The sequence below is a fragment of the Mauremys reevesii genome, linkage group 2 (genome assembly GCF_016161935.1).
Source record: "Mauremys reevesii isolate NIE-2019 linkage group 2, ASM1616193v1, whole genome shotgun sequence".
In the NCBI taxonomy this organism is placed as follows: Eukaryota; Metazoa; Chordata; order Testudines; family Geoemydidae; genus Mauremys; species Mauremys reevesii.
In genome coordinates, this window is record NC_052624.1 from 85899654 (window position 1) to 85920760 (window position 21107).

Genomic DNA, 21107 nt, shown 5'->3' on the forward strand with positions numbered 1-21107 from the left:
GGGGACATGCTGCTTCTTCCAGGAGCTGCGCGGAGCGACAGCACACACAGAGCAGGGCAAGCCCCCAACCCCGCTCCCTGGCGGGAGCTCAAGGGCAAGATTAAAATGTCTGAAGGGCTGGATGTGACCAAGGGCTGTAGTTTGCCCACCCCTGGTTTAGCTGATAAGGGGCACATTTTATCTGGATTTAAGTCAAATGGCTGCTTTAGCCCACAGTATACATATATTCTAGTATATCACAGAATTCCACAATAACACCTAAGCACTGTAGTAACAGTATAGCAAGCCGTAGTTCTTTCACAGGTACTGGCTTCCTCCAGGCCCCGGGGATGCTCAACCCCCTGCTCTGTGCCAGGCTCTGTCCCACTCCTCCCCCCAAACCCTCACCCCACCCTGCCTCTTCCCATCCATGTTCTGTCCCCACTTCACCCCCACCCTTCCTTTTCCCACCCAGTTCCACCTCCACTTCCCTGAGTGCTCCCCATCCTGCTCCTCCCCCTCCCTCCCAGTGCCTCCTGTACGCCACAGAACAGCTGGTTGCAGTGGGTGGGAGGTGCTGGGAGGGACGGGGAGGAGTTAATCGGTGGGGCCACTGGTGGATGGGTGGTACCGGGGCGCTGGCTGTGGATAGGTGCTAAGCACCCACTATTTTTTTGCGTGGGTGCACCTATGCTTTAGGCCATGCTGAGAGTGTTCTTTGGTACCACAAGAAAGAGAAATAGAGAATTCTTTAAGTAAAAGCGCACCTTTATATTTAAAAGAAAAAAACCCTGCACCATCAATATTCTGCAATACTGCAATAATGACCCAATACTTTTGTGAACTGTAGGGCTTTGGGACATCACTGTAGACCACAGAAGCATTTTTAGAGGAGATGAAAAAAGAGACAGTTATTCACTGAGGGCCCAGCTCCACCAGGACCTACCTGGTAGGTATTGAGCAACCTTGTCTCCCAGAGAAGTCCGTGGGAATTGAAGGTGCCTCACAGGAGACACTCAGCACTCTACCCCATGTACAGATGAGGTGCATGAAGGTGTGTGCTGGGCCATGGCTCCTTGGTGCTGTATGATACTGTCCTCAGGCAGGGCCAAGCAAAAAGTTATAAAGCTTTAGGTTCTGTTCATCTAATCAGACTTTGCTACTTCTGTGTGCATGATGTGCTTCTTGGATAAGTTAAAAATGCTCTCACAGAATATCAGGGTTGGAAGGGACCTCAAGAGGTTATCTAGTCCAACCCCCTGCTTAAAGCAGGACCAATCCCCAACTAAAGCCCCAAATTGCCCCCTTAAGGATTGAACTCACAACTATAGGTTTAGCAGGCCAATGCTCAAACCATGGAGCTAGCCCTCCTCCCTAGTGTGTTGTTCTGCACAACAAAAATGGACTAATTTTAATCCTAAAATCAGATCAAGAAAAATATTACCTGTAAAATTATTCTTCTCCTGGCCATACATCCATACCACTCCTAGTAATGCCAATGGGAGTTAGGCTCATGATACTGCTAAATGACTTATAGTCGAACAATAATCATTAGCTTTGCCAGTCTCACACCACACTTGAACAAGCAAAAGGCCTGGATGTCTGTCCAGTTTTTATCGGTCAATGCTATTATTTGCCTATAAAGACTTCAACACATGTAATGTGTATATTTATGTTTTGAGTATTTATTTTATATGCGATCAGAAAGGACGTTGTATTCTGCATTGTATAGAAAAAACCACTTTAAAAATGAACCGGGAGCTCTTCAGCACTAGAAAAACTTCTGAGGAATAAAGACTCATGGGGCCATATTTCAGAAAGCTGGCTTGAAATGTGCATACACAAACTGTTGTATTCAAAAAGATGACAGCCAAGCAATACTGCTGTACCTGACTAGCATGTTTTGAGATGCACAATTTCAGGCTACCAGAAAAGCAGCTGAAATTTGGAGCGATCTAGCAGGCAGGAAGTGAGTGGTTGGTGAAAATCTAACTTTGTTGCCATGCAGATTTGTGCAAGTGTCTTCAAAGATGTTTATCAGGCATTTCTAATTGGACAGCCTCTCATAATTTAATCACATTCCTTATATGGAAGTATATCCCAATCAACAGTAAACTGCAATGCCATGTACAAATATCAAGTAATCCTCACAAACCCTGCATTGGCTGGGTAAGTATTGTGAACTCCATTTTACAGATGAGGAAACTGATGCACAGAAAGGGTAAGTACAAGATTCTGATACCCTTACTCATACTGACTAGCACCTTAATGATTGGTTTCAGTGGAACTGCTCACAGAGTAAGGTACAATTCATCATAGGTAATTGTATTTGAATCAAATCCTAAATGATATGTTCAAGGACACACGGCTGGAGATGCACTCAAATGAGGTCTGAATATTGCCCAGGAGAATCAGATAAATTCAGGAGAATCTAACTCCCAGCACCACACTCAGGCCATGTCTACACTATGGGGACTATAGAGGCATAGCTATGGCCTCGTATAACCCCATAGTGCAGATGCAGTCTACACTGACGGAGAGGGTTTTTCTGTTGGTATAAGAACACCACCATTATGAGCAATGGTAGCTAGGTCAACGCAAATATTCTTCCATTGATTTTGCTGCATCTACACCTGTTGGATCCATTGATTTGGTGAATTTACACCTGTTGGATTTTTCACACCACCTAAGCAGTGTAGCTATGTCAACCTAAAGTTTAAGTGTAGATCAGGCCTCATTCCTCTCAACCATGCTGTCAATGATCCTTTATGCTTTGGGTCATTGCATTTGAATACATGAAACATTGTATAGCCCCTAATATAAACCAACAAACGGGCATAGAACATACGACTTTATGTTAAGGAATTCCCTAATAGGTTTGCTTTACTCTATATAAACACAAGTTATCAGATTATCTGCCCTTAATTTAATGTATGAGCTACCTGAGGGAACAGTATACTGTAGATATTGTTATTTCAGATGTGTATTCAAAGGGCAATAAATATAACTAGGCCTGCTTGTAACAGAATATAAATTCCTGCTGTGTTCAAAAGTCTGCAGCTTGAATGCTTAGAAATACGGTGATAATAATAGTAATTTATTAGGTATTACAAGCATTTATTTGGCACCTAAGTACAACTGAAATGGGTGCTTTAGATATATAATAAGAACCTTATATGGGTTCAAAATTAATAATAATTTGTAATAATTATAAATTATACTATGTACATATGTTTATAAATTATGGCTCCTGTGTATTTGACCCCGCAGATCTAGTGAGAGGGAAAAGGCCAGTTTTTGTAGGGTCCTCTAGTTCCACTAGAGGAAGGAATTGACTAATGTATTCTGTACGAGAATTTATTTCTCTGGGATCTTGTCACTTGCTGCTGGAACAATTTGTATTGTGGGGGTGCTGAGAGCCATTTAACCAAACTGTAGACCTTGCATATGATGGAAACCACTTCAAGATGGGGTGCGGCAGCACCCCCAGCACCTCTAGTTCCAGCCCTTATGGTTACTTTTGCCTTTTAGGCCCCTTTGGATAAATCCTATAGAAGGTAATAGAAAATTATAACATTTCAATTTTTGCACCATGTTATTGAATTCAATAAAGAATTCTAATCCCTGCTATAATATTTGATAGGATGATTAAAAAGCCTGTGAGAAGGAGATAATTCTCCATTAAATGCTATAGATTTTTTAAAGTTATTGGTATAGACACTGATTAGTTCTGTCCTTATTGAATTCAGTGGAACTTTCCTAACTGAATCCTACATCTACAAATGTAGAAAACTGAATCCACATCTTGACTTCTACTATGATTAGTCAAGTTTTCTACACTGTTCAAGTTTCAGTCTTTCATAGGTATGCCCATTTCCATCCACTTTTGTAAAGTATAGGTCTGTGTATGAGAGTCACACACCTCTGAATGTGCTTGTAGCAGAAATATTTGCATAACAACCCCAAATTGACTTGCACATTGAACTGCTGGCACCATGGAGATCTAGGTGTTTGGAATATCTAAGAATTGTTGCTTTGAATAGCCAGTGCTTTAAATCAATTTGGCATTGGGCTAAAGAGTCAGAGAAGTACAAGTGATTTACACAGGCCAAAACTACTGTCTACTGTGTAGCCAGTGACTAGCTCACAGCTAAATAAAGACAATTCTCTCCCAGGTTAGTGACAGCAATTAAAGATACACAGCACATTTATGCACTCTCTATGTATCAGCACAACTGACATGTAATGGAAGATACTAAAAATCTACCTTTTAGTATAATGAATCTTCCAGAGCGGGATCTGGTCTTTGTACCGGTTTCTACAGTAGCAATCCAGAACCCACTGCCTACCACACTGTGGGCCACATACAAGTAATAATATGACTAAATAACGTTTCTAAACAAAGATGTCAGTAGCAAATTCTGAGCTGACTTAAATGGCTTGCAACCTTGATGTTAATAGGATTGTGCATGGTTTTAATCTTGCAGTATTTGGTCTACAGTGTATAATGGAGATCTGTCTGTCCTGCATAAAGAGTTAATACTTTATGAAGCTTCATAGATGAGGGATAGGTTACTGGTCAATGAATATTTTAAAAGGGCAGGTAATATAGCATACAGTTATTGTTCCCCCCTCCACACTACTGAATAAATATCTAATATGCAAACTGCTACTATGATTGTCTTCAAGGGAATATAAAAAACAACTTAAAAAGAAAACCTAAGGGGGAAAAAAAGTCACTTCCTGTTCTTCCCCACAGGTGCGTTACATGCCACTTCATAAAATGGTGAGTACAAATTGTGAAGGAATTAAAGTTGGTAGTGCTAAGGGGAAGAAAATGAGCTAAGGTATTGGGCTAACACATTTATTTGGGGGAGTATTTTAATAAAAGAATACAGAAGACATTTTAATTGCAGGCAAAACGGTGGTGTTCTATCTCTATGAATAACTACATTTTTGGTTTCCCTCTACTGATATACATATATTTTTTTTCTTTTATCTTTGTCCTTTTCTTTCTTATGTCTCACCTATTCACCGGCTGACCAAATAGTCAGGGACTGCGTTATTTTCTCTCTATATAATTAGGTTTGTGGCTCCTTCTGGGGCATCAAAATATTCAGAGTAAAATAGGAAGTCAATCTGTTTATTCTCCTTTCACCCTGCAATCCAGAGTAAAGAAAAATGCCTACTGTCTCTTGATGCACATCTGACTTAGCACCGGCAAGTAATGACTTGACTTTAGCCTTGTGTGAAAAAAATCTCATCGCCAGCAATAACAACAAATTCGCCAAAATAGAAGCAATATTTTACTGAAACAAAAAAAGCAGGTTTTGCAGGTAGAAAGTTATCATTTTTTTCATGTGAATGCTCATAGAGCAAAATTTGGTTGGTTTGCCCAGATGTACTTCAGATGTCGGACCACTGAGCCTCAATACTTACACTAGTGTAATAGGAGACCAAGGACCCTTGGCTGAGTCTTCAGCTCTGAAAACCTCCAATCCATATCTGTGATGAATATAAAATGAAGCTCTTGTGATGTTGGCATTGAGCGTTCAGACACTGTAAACAGTTTGCAAATATGTTTAGAGAAAAAAAGCTATTGCGTCTAAATTCATGAGCAATCATTCCCCCCTGTTTAGGCTGCAAAGTTTTCTTACTGTATATAGGTCATGTCACAGTTGATCTGCTTTTTAACCAACTGTAGTGCTGTGCCAGACCTTATCAAATTGAATTCCTATCATTTAGGCTTTTGTCATTGATCAGTCACACTGTAGCTGTCATTAACAATTGTAATAATGGGGCTGTTTCCCAGCCATGGGAGCTTGACTTCCCAATGGAATTCCTAAGTGAGTCCTGTAGATGAGTGTTGGTGACAGCTCAGTAAGTTTTCTTGATACAGATAAGTTTCTAAATGGCATTTAGGAAGGGAGCATTATTAAAACACCACACACGCACTGCTTTATTAATGAGGATCATTTTAGCAGTCAACTGTTGTGAATGGAAAGCAAAATACAGCTGACCTTCAGTACATGCCAATTAGATTTGGTTCAGATAGGAGCAAAATGCTACACACTGGCACACTTTAGACTTCTAAATTCCATATACAGAAAAGAATCCTTTTTTTTTCAGCCATCTCTCAGAGTAAGACAAAGAAATATAGAGCTATGGTTCATTAGACAGAGCAAACGACAGTAGATGTACCTATAGCAAATGATGTTGAATAGAGTTTTAGGGCCAGGTTCTCATCTCAGTTACCCGAGTGAGATTCCATTCACTTCAGTAGAATTACATGTTCTAGCTGAGAGAGAAACTGGTCTTTATTGTGAGAGACTTGGAAACCTAAATTTCATCCCATTTGTATTACCCCAGTTTTCAAGGATCGTCCATTTCTGGAGTAATAGAAATGGGATGAAATGTAATAGTGCAAAGGACAAGCTCATGCACTTAAGGACTAACAACAAATTTTGCTATAAGCTGGGGACTTACCGGTTGGAAACAACGGAGGTGGGAAAAGACCTGGGTGTATTGCTTGATCACAGGATGACTATGAGCTGCCAATGTGATGCAGCCAGGGAAAAGGCTAATGCAATCCTAGGATGCATTAAGTGAGATATTTCCAATATAGATAAGGACATATTATTACCTTTGTACAAGGTGCTGGTGAGATCTCAGCTGGAAGACTGCATGCAATTCTGGTCTCCCTGCTCTTTTAGGCACTCACCTGGAATGTGGGAGATCAAGATTGAAGTCCTGACTCTGCCTGATTCAGAGCAGGGACTTGAACCTTGAGTGCAGGAGACTGGACTAAATGACCTCTCGAGGTCCCTTCCAGTTCTATGATCCTGTGATTCTAACATCCTAACTGAATGCCTTAACCAGCAAGCTATAAAGTCGGTCTCTTGAACTTGGCATTTTTGTGAAAGGTTCTGGCTTCATTCCACATCACAATGAAAACAAAGTTTGAAACCCCAGAACTTTTCACAAAACAGAATTGTTGTTTTCTGGCCAGCCCTAATGGAAAGTTATGCATTGATGACAAAAACAGAAAGAAATATGACTATATCCAAGGCACTCGATGAATCCTACAACAGTTTAATGAAATATGGGCATAGATGACACTTTGGCAGGTACCCAGCGGTTAAGTCTATCTTCAGTAGTTGGTCCTAATGACAAATATACTTATTTCTCATAGGTGTTGCACAGTCATTCACTTAATCTCTGCCTTCCAGTCTTCTTCTCTCTCCTCTCTGTTCCTCAGCTCACCCAAGTGCTTTCATCACAGAAGCCAGACCCAGACCTCAGATTTTTTGTACATACAAAACGTCCAGGGTCAAGCCTAGTTAAGTTAAAAGTTGCCTATAATGAAAATGGATGATAATCCTTTAGCGTAGGAGGGAGCTGGTTTATAAGTGCTGCTAGAACTGTGGAGCTCAAGTCATAAGTATTGCAGCAGTAAAGCAAACTCCAGAGGCTTGACCCTCCATTTCCTTTATAAATGAGTTACGACTGCTTTCTTTACAAGAAATACATTGCTGCTGCTCCTCTACAGCCTGCTGTGTGCTCCCTTGTGTTTGCCCTGAAATGTTAAGCATTCTCCACCATGTTTGGATGTAAATTTGTTTCTCTCTTGGTATAACTTCATGTTGTTTTCTTTTTTTGTATTATACCTTATTTTCACAAGGAAAATGGAACTTGGGCAATCAGGTCATAGAAAATGTTAGGTATGCTAACAAAATGGATCTCTGTCCTCCTCATGAGGGGTGTCTTCCTGGCATTTGGGCTTTGGTAGGCAGTAAGTAATGGGAGTGAAGGGAATGTTTCCTCCCTTTGAGTTTAAATGCACTGCCCACCCAGGCATTCCCAGCCCCTGCCTGTTCAAGCACAGGAATCAAAAAACCAGAAATCAAACCCAAGTCGCCCCAAAGTAGTGCAGAGTGCTACAACTACGGGCCAGGAATCCCTGCACATTACGTGGAATTAATTTATTTAAGTGACCATTGTGATTGCGAAAGCTTTCCAAATTCGCAACCCTCAGAACCAAAGTTATTTGTATATTAACAGAATAGGTCCCGGTACAGTATGGGCAGTGGCCATACTAGCTTTCTGATGGGCCAGGAGTGCTCAAGTGACACTCAAGTGCTCAAGCTTGTGTGTCACTTTAAGGATTTGAGTAGTTCTATTGACTTCAGTGGGATTACTCACATGCTTAAAGTCATGCATGTCCTTAACTGCTTTGCTGAGTCAGGTCTCTGGGGCACTGGTTGAGCATCCTATCCTATTCTTACGTGTGACTCACTAAGAAACTCAGAATCTCCCCACTCTGTGAAGTAAAACTCCACATTTTTAGCCCTGCAGAGCTGCATGATGATGGACATGGAAACTGTGAATGTTTACAGAAAAGCTGTTACTAGTCTAACACTTGAGCTATGTCTTCACTGGAGAAAAACGTGTAGTTTTTGAGAGATGGGAGCCTGCCCAGGGACTGGGGAGCCCAGTGCTTCTAGACTCCCATGCCAGCTGACTCCCCAGGCTCTCTGACACCAAATGGTGAGCTAGCTGGTCAAAACACCTCAGAGCCTGGAGAGGCAGTAGGCCCAGCAGTCTGGCAGCCTTGGGGTCCTTGGCACCAGGGCAGTCAGTGTGGTGGGACCCTCCCAGCCCCTCAAACCTGGGAAGCCCTGGCACCTGCTGGCTGAAATTGACATGAATTTTGTCAGTTTCACACCTGCTATTCAGTGTTGGGCAGTGTGAAACTGACAATCCTGTTAATTTCAGTCAGCAGCTACTGGGTCCAGAGAGCAGATTTTCTCTCAGAAACATCAGAATTTCCCAAATGAAAAATGTACAGACCTTTCAGTTCAAAGGAAATTTTCTAAAGAATGCTTTTGTTCCAAATCAGAATGAAAACAAATGTTGAAATATCACAGTTTCCCATGAACCAGTTTTGGACAGCTCTACTTAGAATAAACACCAAAGATATGAATTAGTGGCCAGAGGGCAAGTGAGGCAGTCAAGGGTATATGATAAAGTGCAGTGAGAGGATAAGTGAATGTATCAGATATTTCTGTATATATTTACACTGTAAGCTCTTTGGCACAGTGACTATGCCTTCTTACATCTCTATAAAGTGTCAGGATTTATATTATTATAATAATTCTCTGCCAAGTTAGATTGAAAGCCCCTGTGGGTGGAACATTGGCTATGTTTGTAGAGCACTGCGCATTACTGATGGCCCAATACATATGAACCAAAATACAGATTTAGATGGAAACTTTCTGCAGTGGAAATAGGTTGATGTGGGGCACCCTAAGATTTGTTTTCAGCACTTCTACTCCAAGCTTCTGAACCATTTTGAAGCAGGAATTGAAAAAGAGATATCTCCAAGTGGCAGACAATACTAAAATTGGAGACCAGGGAGATAGTGAGGAATATGCAATCAGATTGGAAAGGTTTTGAATTGTTTAGGTGACCCTGCATTTGTCAATTATTTGCTAACTGGTCTAGGAACAAGAAACTAAGCTAGAGAACGTGTGCTAAATAGAACAATCATCTAGCTCACTGAACCAGATATAGGAGCTTTTGTGGAAAAATCATTCAAACCATCAGCATAAGGCTCAGCAGCAGTAAAGAGGCAAACTGGATGCAGGGTTGTATTAGCCATGCAGTAGATATAAAACTAAGAAGGTGACACATTTGCTATATAAAGAAGCACTAGACTTCCTCCTCCCCCCCCCACCCCAAAACTCTTTGCCCAGCATTGGCCATGGTACGTCAGGAAAGATATTACTCTCAAGAGGGTAGGGCATAAAGCAGCAAATATGACATCAAGTTGGAAGAATTTTAGTTATGAAGGAAGGATAAAGGAGCAAACAAAGCTGAGACTTGGAGATCACCTAAAAGACAGTTAAAATTATGAAAAGAATAAAAAAAAATGGAGAGAGATTTTCACATTGATAAGAGCTTAAAACAAAGTGCTGGAGACAAGCTGCAGTATTTGGATGTGCGATTTCAGTTTTATGGGAAAGAACAGTTGTAGACTGGGAAATAGAGATTTGTATACTGAGGTCTGGTGGAAAATTCACCCATAAAATGCAGATCCAGGCTCAGTTTCCAAACTTCTGCATAGCATTAGGGTTTTCAAGATTTTGGTTCAAGTCCATCTCTAGCGTAGTTTAACGCACAGCAAGTAAATAGGAAACCTAGATAGAACTAATACACATAAAAACAAATGACTGTGAGAGGCAAAGTAAGCAGGAAGTACAGACAAATGCAAGATGCACCTATGTTTGGTGCTGAAGAAGCAGAGGATTTACTGAGATGGTGAAAAATCAAGAAGCTGGAATTAAGATCATCCAGATAAGGGAAAGTACGTTGAGCCAGCTGGCCTTTTCCTGGTGCAAAAATCTTATTTTTATGAACAATGAAAGATACTAAAAGTATTTTTTTTCACTCTAGGGTTTAGTTATGTTTATTTTTTTCTTAAAGTCCTTACTCAGACATAATTCCGAGCTGAAGTTAGTGGGAGTAAGCCATGAGCAAAGGATTTGGCCTAGTGACAGTGTTGTTGCAGAACTGAGCAGTTACGTTTTTATTTGAAGCAATTTTAACAGGCAAGTTCTTAACCCCTTAAAGAGTGGAAACACTGATAGCATATTAACTGTAACAACTCCCAGGGATTTCTGGACCTTCCTTTTTATGTTCTAAAACAATACAAATGGGATTATATGTGGGATCTGGTGCTGATGTTATGTGTATCAGCCTCTATGTTAAATATATTTTCATACTTGATTCAACAGGCTGACATTTGAATATTATAAAATGGCTAAGATTAAAAAAAAACAACTCATGAGCAAAATAAAATCCACTGGAAGTTTTCAGATGTAGCTGGGCCAAAGCTCTTTAGCTGAAGGGTGCCATGAAGCACAGGTGTATATGGGGCTTATGTTTAATTACTTATTTTTAACTTATAATGGGCAAAGTACACCTGAAGTAGAAAGTAATGTTACACATATCATCAGTACACAGATATTGTGTAGGGTTAAAGGCTTGGCACCTTACATTAGTAGAATCTTGACTCCAGTAGGATACTCAGGAGAGTAAGGTGAGCAAAATGTAGTCCCTGACTTGTTTTTTGTTTGTTTGTTTGTTTTAGTTTTGTTTTTTTTATAAAATTCTCAATGGCCAGACCCTTAGCTAGTGTAAATCAACATAGTGCTGTTGACTTCAGTAGATCTATATGGATTTACAACAGCCTGGGATCTGGCCCTTTATTCTCAAAAAGAAAAGAAAAAAACCCACCTGGTACCAGTACCTATACCGTAATACTTATTAACTATTAAATAACTGTCAAGGTTTCTACTACCATTTAAATCACTGTACCATTTAGAAAAGAGAAATCCAAGTGGGGCGGTGAAATAATGAATTCCTAGACGAGACCTTAAAGATAACAGTTCAACTTCAGGGCATATTGAGACGCAAAAGACATACTAATCATGTGCACCGTCGTAATGAGGACCAACAGTGGCAAGACTGGCTGCTTAGCAACCAGATGACTGAGGTGAAACCCAAAGTACAAAACCAGAAGGTGTAAACAAATATATGTATTTTAAACAAAGTTGCAGAAATGTTTGGAAAAAATGAGAAGGTTACTATCAACTGTCTGTTACTTAATGTGTCAGCTTTCATATTAGATTTCTGGGCAAAAAAGAAGAGTCAGCTGATCCACAGTGACAACAAAATGAGTCATAAAGGGTTTTTTTAGTTTGTTCCGGTGTAGAGCATCTTTTACAAGCTAAATTGCAGAAGATGTGCTGCAACTGTTGCCACGTGTGTTAAACAAGACATTCAACAGCCTACAAGATTTACAGTCTCCCTCCCTGTTCTTGAGGCCAGCAGCTCTTTTCATTAGGTGATACATGAAAAGAGGCAGAAGAGGGTGATGCATTCATGAGCCCTGTTGTAAAACAAACAACACGCTTTTGTCATGGAGGTTGTATTTAGTTTAAACTGTAATGTGTTGTGACTTATACACGTTTACAAAGGAAGAATTGACAGTCACTGGGCAGAGTGCTATGAGCTCAGCAGATGTTATTTATTTTCAGACTTTTAATGTAATTTTCATGATTTGGATGGCAAGCTATAGAATCAAATAGATGAATTCTTTTCTGACTGACAATCTGATGAGAGATTACAGTATGTTGAAATGTTGCACACCAGGGCTTTAGAAGGACTATTGAAAGAAGGGCTTGTTTACGCTTACAGAGCTGCACTGGGGCAGCTGCTCTACTGCAGCGCTTAGGGAAGACACTTGCCATTGGAGATGTTTGTTGCTAGCAGCTGCAGATTGGCTACATAACATTGTAGGCAGTCTCATCATAGCGTACCCTCTATAAACGTATCAAGCTCAGTCTTGAAGCCAGTTAGGTTTTTTGACCCCACTGCTCCCCTTGGAAGGCAGTTCCAGAATTTCACTCCTCTGATGGTTAGAAACCTTCATCTAATTTCAAGCCTAAACTTGTTGATGGCCAGTTTATATTCATGTAGTTGTAGTTTGGGTATCTCATGCTTCCATTCTACTATGAGATGGTCTCTCCAGATAGATTTCATCTCCTGAGATGCACCACGGCCCTGTGACTATTATGATGCATTGCCTCCTCTCACCAAGAGGGGAGATCATGTAGTGCATCGTGGAAGGTGTCCAACCAGGGAGTTCAGCCTAGATGAGAGAATGAGAACAGGAGGCACCTGAGCTACAGCTTCCAGGAGGCACTTTAGTGGCATTTGAAATTATTTTAAATTCTGTTTTTCTCAGAAAACTCAAAATTTTCCATGGAAAAAAAGTCCTATTTTTCTGACTGGCTCTAATCACAAGGCTGTTCAGTTTCCTATGTGCATGTTGATTATTCTCTTACAAGCTCTCCCTGGGTACGAGTCCACATCACATTAACCACCACCACAGTTCGCACCCTTGTTCTCAACCTCAGCAAAGGCCAAGGATTAAATGGGCATGAAGAATGAACTACCCGTTCACCCTAAAGACAAGGTTTGAGGCACACTGGTACAGGAGTGTGGGGACACTTGTACTGTCAATTTCTGTGCTGAATTTGTTCCCAGAATAGACAAAAGATTTCATTCCCCAGGACTATCTGACATCTTTCACTGGCACTAAATTCTCATGCACATGCCCCTTTTCCCCCTTTCTTTTGCATTTTCACATACATTGGCACTTCTTTGTTCTTTTTAAGATCAGAAACTGCAGTGCCCCAATGCTTCCAGCCCAAATGGAGCTGGAAGTACTAGAGAACATGAGATTTCCAGCCTAGTTATGCTGAGTTATCAAGAGGTTCATATGGTACCGTCAAGGTTTGGATGAGCGGACAGTTTGGATACCTATCAAAAGATTTGGTTTGGATACTTTGGTTTGGATATTTTGATCAGCTATGCACATAGCCCCATTCCTGGTTTGAAGCATTGTAGCTCCCATTGACTTCAGTGGGAGTGCTGAGTGTTCAACATCTATTAGGATTCGGCCCTCTGAGTTCCTTAAGCTTTTCCACTATGGCTATTTGTACTACAGTAATATCCAGATCAGGCCTCTGTTGTGTTGGGCACTGTGCAAAGACTAAATAAAAGATAAGCCCTGCCCCAAAGAGTTTACACAATTCAAAAGCTGTGTCGAACAGAAAGTCAGGAGAGAGCAGGAAGCTAACGGTGACCGTAACATGAACACAGAGCTTCATGTAATAGCGAAGGGTACAATTTGGAGGCTTTGTAGTCATCTGTTCTTTGTTAAATTAGATAACTGAACAAGAGATGTAAATGAATTGCTAACAGGCCACCTGCCTGGCCATTATCATTAGGCATGGTGTATAAGATTTTGCCTTTGACTAGATCAATACAGTATCCAGGCAGGCAGTTTGATGACTTTCTTAAACAAAAATAAATGTATTAGTTATAATGTTGTCTATCTAATCTGCTGGGAAACCACACAAATATAATCCATAATGGATTCTATAGGGATGGTCACTCCCTTTGACTGTGATGGATAAGGATGTGTTTTCCCAAGAAGGCTGGATAGTCAACCCTCGAAAAAAGGCATTGGGTGAGGTCTCAGCTGCAGTAAATTGGTATCAGTTGAAGTCAGTTGAGCTACACCACTTTACATCAGTCAAGGATCTGTCCTATTTATGTCTATGCTGCGTACATGTTGAAAATAAATCTGTTTTGCTCACAGGTTTAGAGTGGAGTTTTTGCGCACACAAAAATAACTAACTTGAATTTTTTAAATATCTTTTTATCTGGCCAATGGTCTAGATTGTGTCCCATTAAACTGGCAGAAATCTGTAATATTACTGAAAGGAGATGTAGGCTTTGAGATAGTTTTAATCATGAATTTGCCTATTAAAATCTTGATGCAATGCCTTTTTAAATCAAAGCCAGAAAAATAATGTATCCAGGCTTAAGAAATCAGTTGTCTTTGTGGGTTTTTTTTTTTTCAATTTGAACAAGATAAACATGTTTGATGCTTACGTCCCATAAGCACTTCACTGACATCATGGACCAGATCCTCACTCGCTGTAGATCAGCATACCTCTGTTGAAACAAATTCACCTAGGCTAATCAGCACCAGCTGGGAATCTGGCCCTATATGTAACATGCAGTTCTTGAACAAATCTTGTTAACATCAACATACACTAATGTATCCCAGATGATAATGTGAATTGAATGCTTCTTGGCCCAGAAAACAAAGTGTACTCGGTAGAAGATCATCTGTTTATCAACCATTTGTTCTTCCCCTTATTTGACATGCTTTTGGTCATAGTCCTCATGGTAACAGATAATGCACCTGACATGTTGTTTGGTGAGTCTGGAGAATGCTGCCTGAGCCTCGTGCACTGAAGTCCTCCCCTTGCTGCAAAGCAAGAGTCTAATGCTTTTGAATATGACTCTGAAAAGCTGGAGGAAAAAATTTGGCTCTGTCAGGAAGGACAGGGTGGTCTGTCCATGCTGCATTTTTGTTCTCTGCATTGTCAGTGAACAGAGTTAAGCAAAACTGGTGCATTTCTGTAAAATTTGCAGAGGAAAAAATGTGTGGGCGATTCAGTCCAATTTCCTCAATATCACTCATTATTTGTAATTCACACCATGCTATCAGTAGCACTTGACTAAAGAAAGGGAAAGGGAAAGGAAGCGTGCTTTCTTTTTCTTGTTCGTTTATTTTTGGCAGTGTAGTGGGAGAGGAGATGACTAGAGCTAAGGGCTAAACCATTTGGCCTTGGAGAGTCATGCAGTGAATTCACTCACTGCCCTCTTGTAGTGGGAATGTAGTGGCACAAGTCCTTTACTGGCCTCCCTAGATGGGGAGGTGCAGGGCCAGCCTCCAAAACTGACAGTGGGGGCAGTTGGGTAGAGGATGGAGCGAGGCAGGCTGGGAAATGTGCTGGGCTGCCCTGTCTCTTGGGCAACCTCCACAAATGCTGCTCCAGATTGCAAAGCAGAACTTCCAGGAGAGGGCAGCGATGGTGACCCAGGGACCTCTTGGTGACAACTGGCAGAGGGCACAGGGGCACATAAGGGTTACAGGGGACCCCCTACTAGTATCTACATACTTGTTCACCAAAGAGTGTCAGGTAAGGTCTGTGATGAAAGCCTGTGTCACACAGGTCATCATACTCATTGTGAAATGTATGTACAGATAATATGTAAGGAGTTGGGTACTTAAGGGGTGTGGCTTAGGGCTGGTCATCAGAAAAGGTGAGAAACAGGTTAGGCTCAGGCAAGAGATCTTGGTCTACCTGTACACATGACAGTTCAGCACTGTTTGGTTCACAATGGGAGTCCATTTACAGTCTGAGCAAAATGCTAGTGGAGCGATTGCAAAGTCTCCAGGGAGGCCACTAGACAGGAAAGTGCAAGCAGCAGGGGTTAGCCTGTGTACAAGTGCAGGCCAGGGATTTTTGGAATATACCTGTAGGGACAGAGGAAAACTGTGGGTCTTTCCACTGAGGAGGCAAGAGGACAGCGTGCTTGATTCATGAACAGAAGATTCCAGTCAAGCCTGGCTGTAATATGCTGGCAGGATTTGGGGTGAGCTTTTTGCTCTTATGACATGACAGTGTTTTATTCATTAAGTTTAGGCTTCAGTATGTCTGTTATGGTTTTTTTTAATGTAACCTGTTGTTTCCAGTACTTCTGTTTGCTGTCATGGGAATCTCTGTTCTTTGTTAAATAAATGTATACTCGGTTTCCCTATAAACAAGTTTAAGTGCTGTGTGTTAAGCAGAGCTGTGTTCTGTGGTGTAACTGATAAGCTGCATTGAATGGTTCCTTTGGGAATTCTGTGAATGGCCGGTGGAACAGAAGCTGGGCACTCTAGGGTGACACTTGTAGGATTCAGAGGTTGGTGTAACCTGTAAAGAGAGAGCGGGGCCTGCAAGGCAGGGCTTGTGTTGCCAGAGGTTTGTGGCTAGTAGCTGATCTGCAGCAGACACAGACTAGGGTTCCTCACACTAAGGGTAGGTGGTAGCCATGTGCCTCAGAACCCGTGGGCACTCCCCAGGAAGCATTACAGTCCTCTCCCAGGGAGAACCCTCCCTCTGGCCCCAGAGAGAGGAGTGCAATCTGCTGCCATTGCTGGTGGAGAGCAGGAGCCAAGGAGCAATCTGACTGGGAATAAAGTAAACTCCACAGGATGGGAGGGTGAATGAAATGTAAAGCAGGACCTTGACGGTGAGCCCAAGAAGCTTAAAACTGATGTGGTGGAGGCAGAGAAGCCAGCCGAGGGATTCAGAGTGGGGTTACACCATCAGTTAATTGAGCATGGGATATTTTTGAAGTGGACTGAACAGGGTGATGTGCGTGGTGCTAGAGAGGTGGAAGAGAAGGTGGTGGTAACAACAAGTGAGACAGGACAAAATTATTTCTTAGTTGCATGAAACCAGAATTAAAAAGGAACCAAAATCTCTGGGCTCCTCTCACTTTCCATGTGTATCTTAAACCAAAGAAGTAACAAACAGTTGGCTGCTTCCATTTCTAGGACAAAATTCAGTCCTGGTGCAGCCAGGCACAACTCACATTGAACCCAGTGGGAATTGCACCTTTTCCTACTAGGGCACAATTTCACCCGCAGGGGTTTTGCTACCACTTATTTCTCTGTTGTTTGAGAGGAGCCAACTTTAGGGCCCCAAAGTTAGAGCAGAGTATGAATGTCCAAGCGGACCCATACGCTTACAATGATGCCACTATTTCTAATAGATCACCAGTAAATCCAGAGAGGCATCAGGACACTCACAGTAAATCCATAGGGAGTAAGGAACAGAAGAAACAATGTGAGAATATTAATTCTGTGGAGCTACCAGAATCTTTGGGGTGAGAAAACTCAGTGAGACAGGAGGGGAGGAAGAGATTGTGGTATAAGATACCCAGGAAAAGGTTAATCAGCTCTTAGAAGTTGCTATTGCAGTTATCTGAGTCCTGCCCTCAGGGTACAGTATGTGCAGTCAGAGTTTGTTTGGATGATATAATGCTTTTAACTAGGGATTTGCAAACTTTTGGGCCTATTTTCAAAGGCACGGAAACATCCTAGGTTTCAAATCAGACAGTGAACTCAAGCCTTCTAGGGTTCATATGTGTGATTTTATTGTAAGTCTTGCAATATTTGGTTAGGGAAGGGGGTGTCGTAAACCCCCAGTTTCTGAATGCAGGAGTATCACAGCTTATTTTTTATTTTATGTATAAGTGAAAGTTTCTAGCTCTTCTACTAAGTAAACCTGAAGCCGAAAAACAAAAAAGTATCCCACGTTTATTAGCTTAAAAATCATGAGATGTCTTTAAGTAATCTAATGAGGGGTGGTGGGGGGGTTCAGGCCTTGACTCATTATTTTCAAATTGTTGGGTTGGCAATACTAGAAGTTTGGGTTGCTGCCGTCTTCCGCAGAAGCAACACTAGGGTGACCAGATGTCCCGATTGTATAGGGACAGTCCCAATTTTGGGGTCTTTTTCTTATATAGGTTCCTATTACCCCCCACTCCCGTCCTGATTTTTCATACTTGCTCTCTGGTCACTCTAAGCAACACTGAGCTAGGATCAAGATCTAGGTCTAAACTTTGTAGCTCAAATTTCTTTCCATGTGTGACTTAAACCAGAGAAGTAACAAACAGCTGGCCGCTTGCATTTCTAAGACAAAATTCTTAGGTGTTCAAATCTGGGGGTTTGTTGTGGGCTTGTCTCTAGAGAGAGATTAAAAATCTTGAAACTGTACATTTTTGCTCTGATGAGAGAAAATGTACAGAGCCTGATTCTGATCTCACTTACACCAGCTAAACATATTAGCTTCGGTAGGTCAGTAGCCTCACAGCAGCATTAAATTCATATAAAAGAGATAAAAATCAGGCAAACCGTGTATGTAAATGTTTCATGACATGTCTTTTAAGATCTCTTTCAGTGTTTGACAAAATGAATTAGCTTAAACAATTGCAAAGATATGGAAAACAGAAATCTTTGTTTAAAGAATCAGTGTTCTTTTGACTGCAGCGTAATCATATATGTGATTTATATTTTACATCTTTTGCCATTTACATTTTCACAAAAGTCTTCAACTCTCCCCAATTAGCTGGTTGCTTGCATCATCCTCCCTCTAGTACAGGGATCTCAAACTCAAATCACCACGAGGGCCACATGAGGACTAGTGCATTGGCCCAAGGGCTGCATCACTGACACTTTCATATAAAGGTACAAAAGACACCCCCCCAGTCCACCCCTTCTAAGAGGCCCAACCCCTGCCACACCTCTTCCCGTGCCTTCCTCGCCCCCATTCCAAACCCTTCCCCAAAGTCCCCACCAAAACTCTGCCCCCTCCCTGCCCCTATTCCAACCCCTTCCCCAAATCCCTGTCTCTTCTCTGCCTCCTCCCCTGAGCATGCAGATCCCCGCTCTTCCCCCATCCCTCCTGGAAAGTGCTAAGCACTACCAAACAGCTGTTTGGCGGCAGGAAATGCTTGGCGGTAGGCAGAGGAGCGGGGACGTGGCACGCTGGGGAGGAGGAGGGGCAGCGAGGGAGGGGAGCTTGGCAGGTGGAGCATGGCGGGCCGCAGGAAATAACCCCGTGGGCTGCGTGTTTGAAACCCCAGCTCTAGTAGATTAAGATAAACCAGAAGCAAAGATATGCATTCACATCCGATAGCATACTTAGGGTTCTCTAATGGGCCAATTTCTCCTCACAATGTAATTACAGATAAACAGCTTCAGTCAAACTTTCAAAACATGGGGCTTAATTCTCCATTGCCTATGTGTAACCCACACACCTCCTGGGTGTGATGCTCTGTCCCATGTAGTGGCACCAAGACCACTTAGAGATTAGTGAGTTTTGTCTAAAGCCTTATCTTAGAGCCACATGGCTTTTAGCTCATGTACAAAGCTCATGTACGAAGCAACAGAGGGCCCAGGTTCGATTCTACTGCCAACGACTGGGGTCTGTCAGTGTTACATATGCACCTTGTGCTGTCATTTATATCTGTGCATAGTGGGTTAAAAAAACCAACACTGCCGTATCAGGTTTTGCACTTAAGTTGCACACGTGTAATTAACTACACAAGGTGCAAAACTATATAGAATCGGATCTAGGGCTTCCAAATATGTTCATTACTATGCATATATAACCACTCAGGCTACAATTTTTGCACATTTACTTGCGTATAAAGTTACAGGATTTAGATGTGCACGACTCATCTGTTTCATCAGGTGCAATTTCAAATGGGATCAGAATGTGCAAATTCTATCATTTTGGTAACAGTGTGCACAAATTGCACAGTCAAGAGAATTTGCATGCATAAATTTGCACACACACAAGTGGCACTCAAGTTGTGGCTTTTTTGAAAACTTTGGGCCTCTTTGTCTTGGTTTCAGTGGAGCTCTTCTCTGGTAAACGACACTGTATCTGAGACTGAGCAAATAATATTCAATTAATCTTAATCTGTCGAAGTAGACAGGGTTTTTTTTGTGAGGGTGTTGTTTTGTTTTGGTTTTTTGTACTAAAACACTTTATTGTACAGCTGAGTCTTCTGCCCATGGCAGAAGCATAGTAATGTTTGAGATTTAATTAACTTCATGTGGCACCGCAGAAATGGGTAGCAAATCAATAATGAATGCCATTATAGTCACCTTATGCTGCTATAATTCTCTGTGTTTGGTTGCACTAATGAGGTCTTGTTTCTTTGAGAAGCACTTCAATAGCAACCAGGAGTTTGTTTTTTTAATTGCTGATCTCATGTCTGTCACTGGGGATATGAAGTAACCTCAGCTGAGACTCTATTAGTGTGGGCCAATGGTTTAAGACCCAAGAGGGGGGATATAACCCATTTTGCTGGTGCTGTTGTACAGTGTTTCTCAGGCTGAGAAATTCTAAGTGGAAATCGGCAGCTACTTTGTCCTTGTGCTTGGTAGTTAACCATTTGATCTCTGTTTGGTAATGATTCTCCTGGAGAGTAATGGAAGTAGGTGAGTCTTTAGCAAACACTTTAGCGTTTGCTTTGAACATCTCCTCAGGGCTCTTTCTGCATGCCAAGAAAGAAAATGTATCTGACAACTCACTTTAGGGATTGTCAGGATCTCTTCCAGGAAGGACTTATCTATATGGAGACTCTGACATCAAAGCAGTCTCCAGAACGGTTAGTGTGCAGTTGCAGAGTGAGCGGCAGGCTAGTGTGCTGTATGTTCACACCCGGACTTGCCACGCACGAAGCCTCCATGTACAAGTCACTAGTGAGAAAAAGTTAACTAAATTGAAGGGTGTGAAACAGGAGTGCTGAGAATTTTACAACACAGCAACCTGGACTGTTGTTAACCTGGAGAGCTGAGCTAAAGCAGCAGAATCTCCTTGCATGTTCATCGAACCAGTGGAATTTACTGTGAAGAAATATAGGAAAAGGGCCTGAGTATCCCTTGTGTCAGTTCATATGGCTGCCTGGTGTGGAGTAGAGGCTGTCTCCCATTCATAACAGGAAGACACACTATTTTATGAAGCCCCTGGCCACTAATATCTGCTATAGGATTCATAATAAAAAAAAAACAGAGGAGCAGAGGTGGAAAGTGGTTATAACAGAGCCTCAAGGCCACTACATCAGGTCTCATG

At 41.7% G+C, this 21107-nt stretch overlaps 1 protein-coding gene across 6 annotated transcripts in view; it reads left to right on the forward strand.

Moving 5' to 3' along the window:
* STAC (SH3 and cysteine rich domain) overlaps positions 1 to 21107 on the forward strand; it is a 192125-nt gene that overhangs the window by 98225 nt on the left and 72793 nt on the right. Inside the window, exons 1-2 of one of the 6 annotated variants that reach the window (XM_039527921.1) lie at positions 830 to 928; positions 4739 to 4765. The exons of the other annotated variants lie outside the window; for them this stretch is intronic. Of the exons in view, the coding sequence (XP_039383855.1) occupies positions 4748 to 4765 (18 nt within the window). The 5' untranslated portion in view covers positions 830 to 928; positions 4739 to 4747. Of the gene's footprint in view, positions 1 to 829; positions 929 to 4738; positions 4766 to 21107 lie in introns of those variants that run through there. 6 annotated transcript variants of the gene reach the window in all.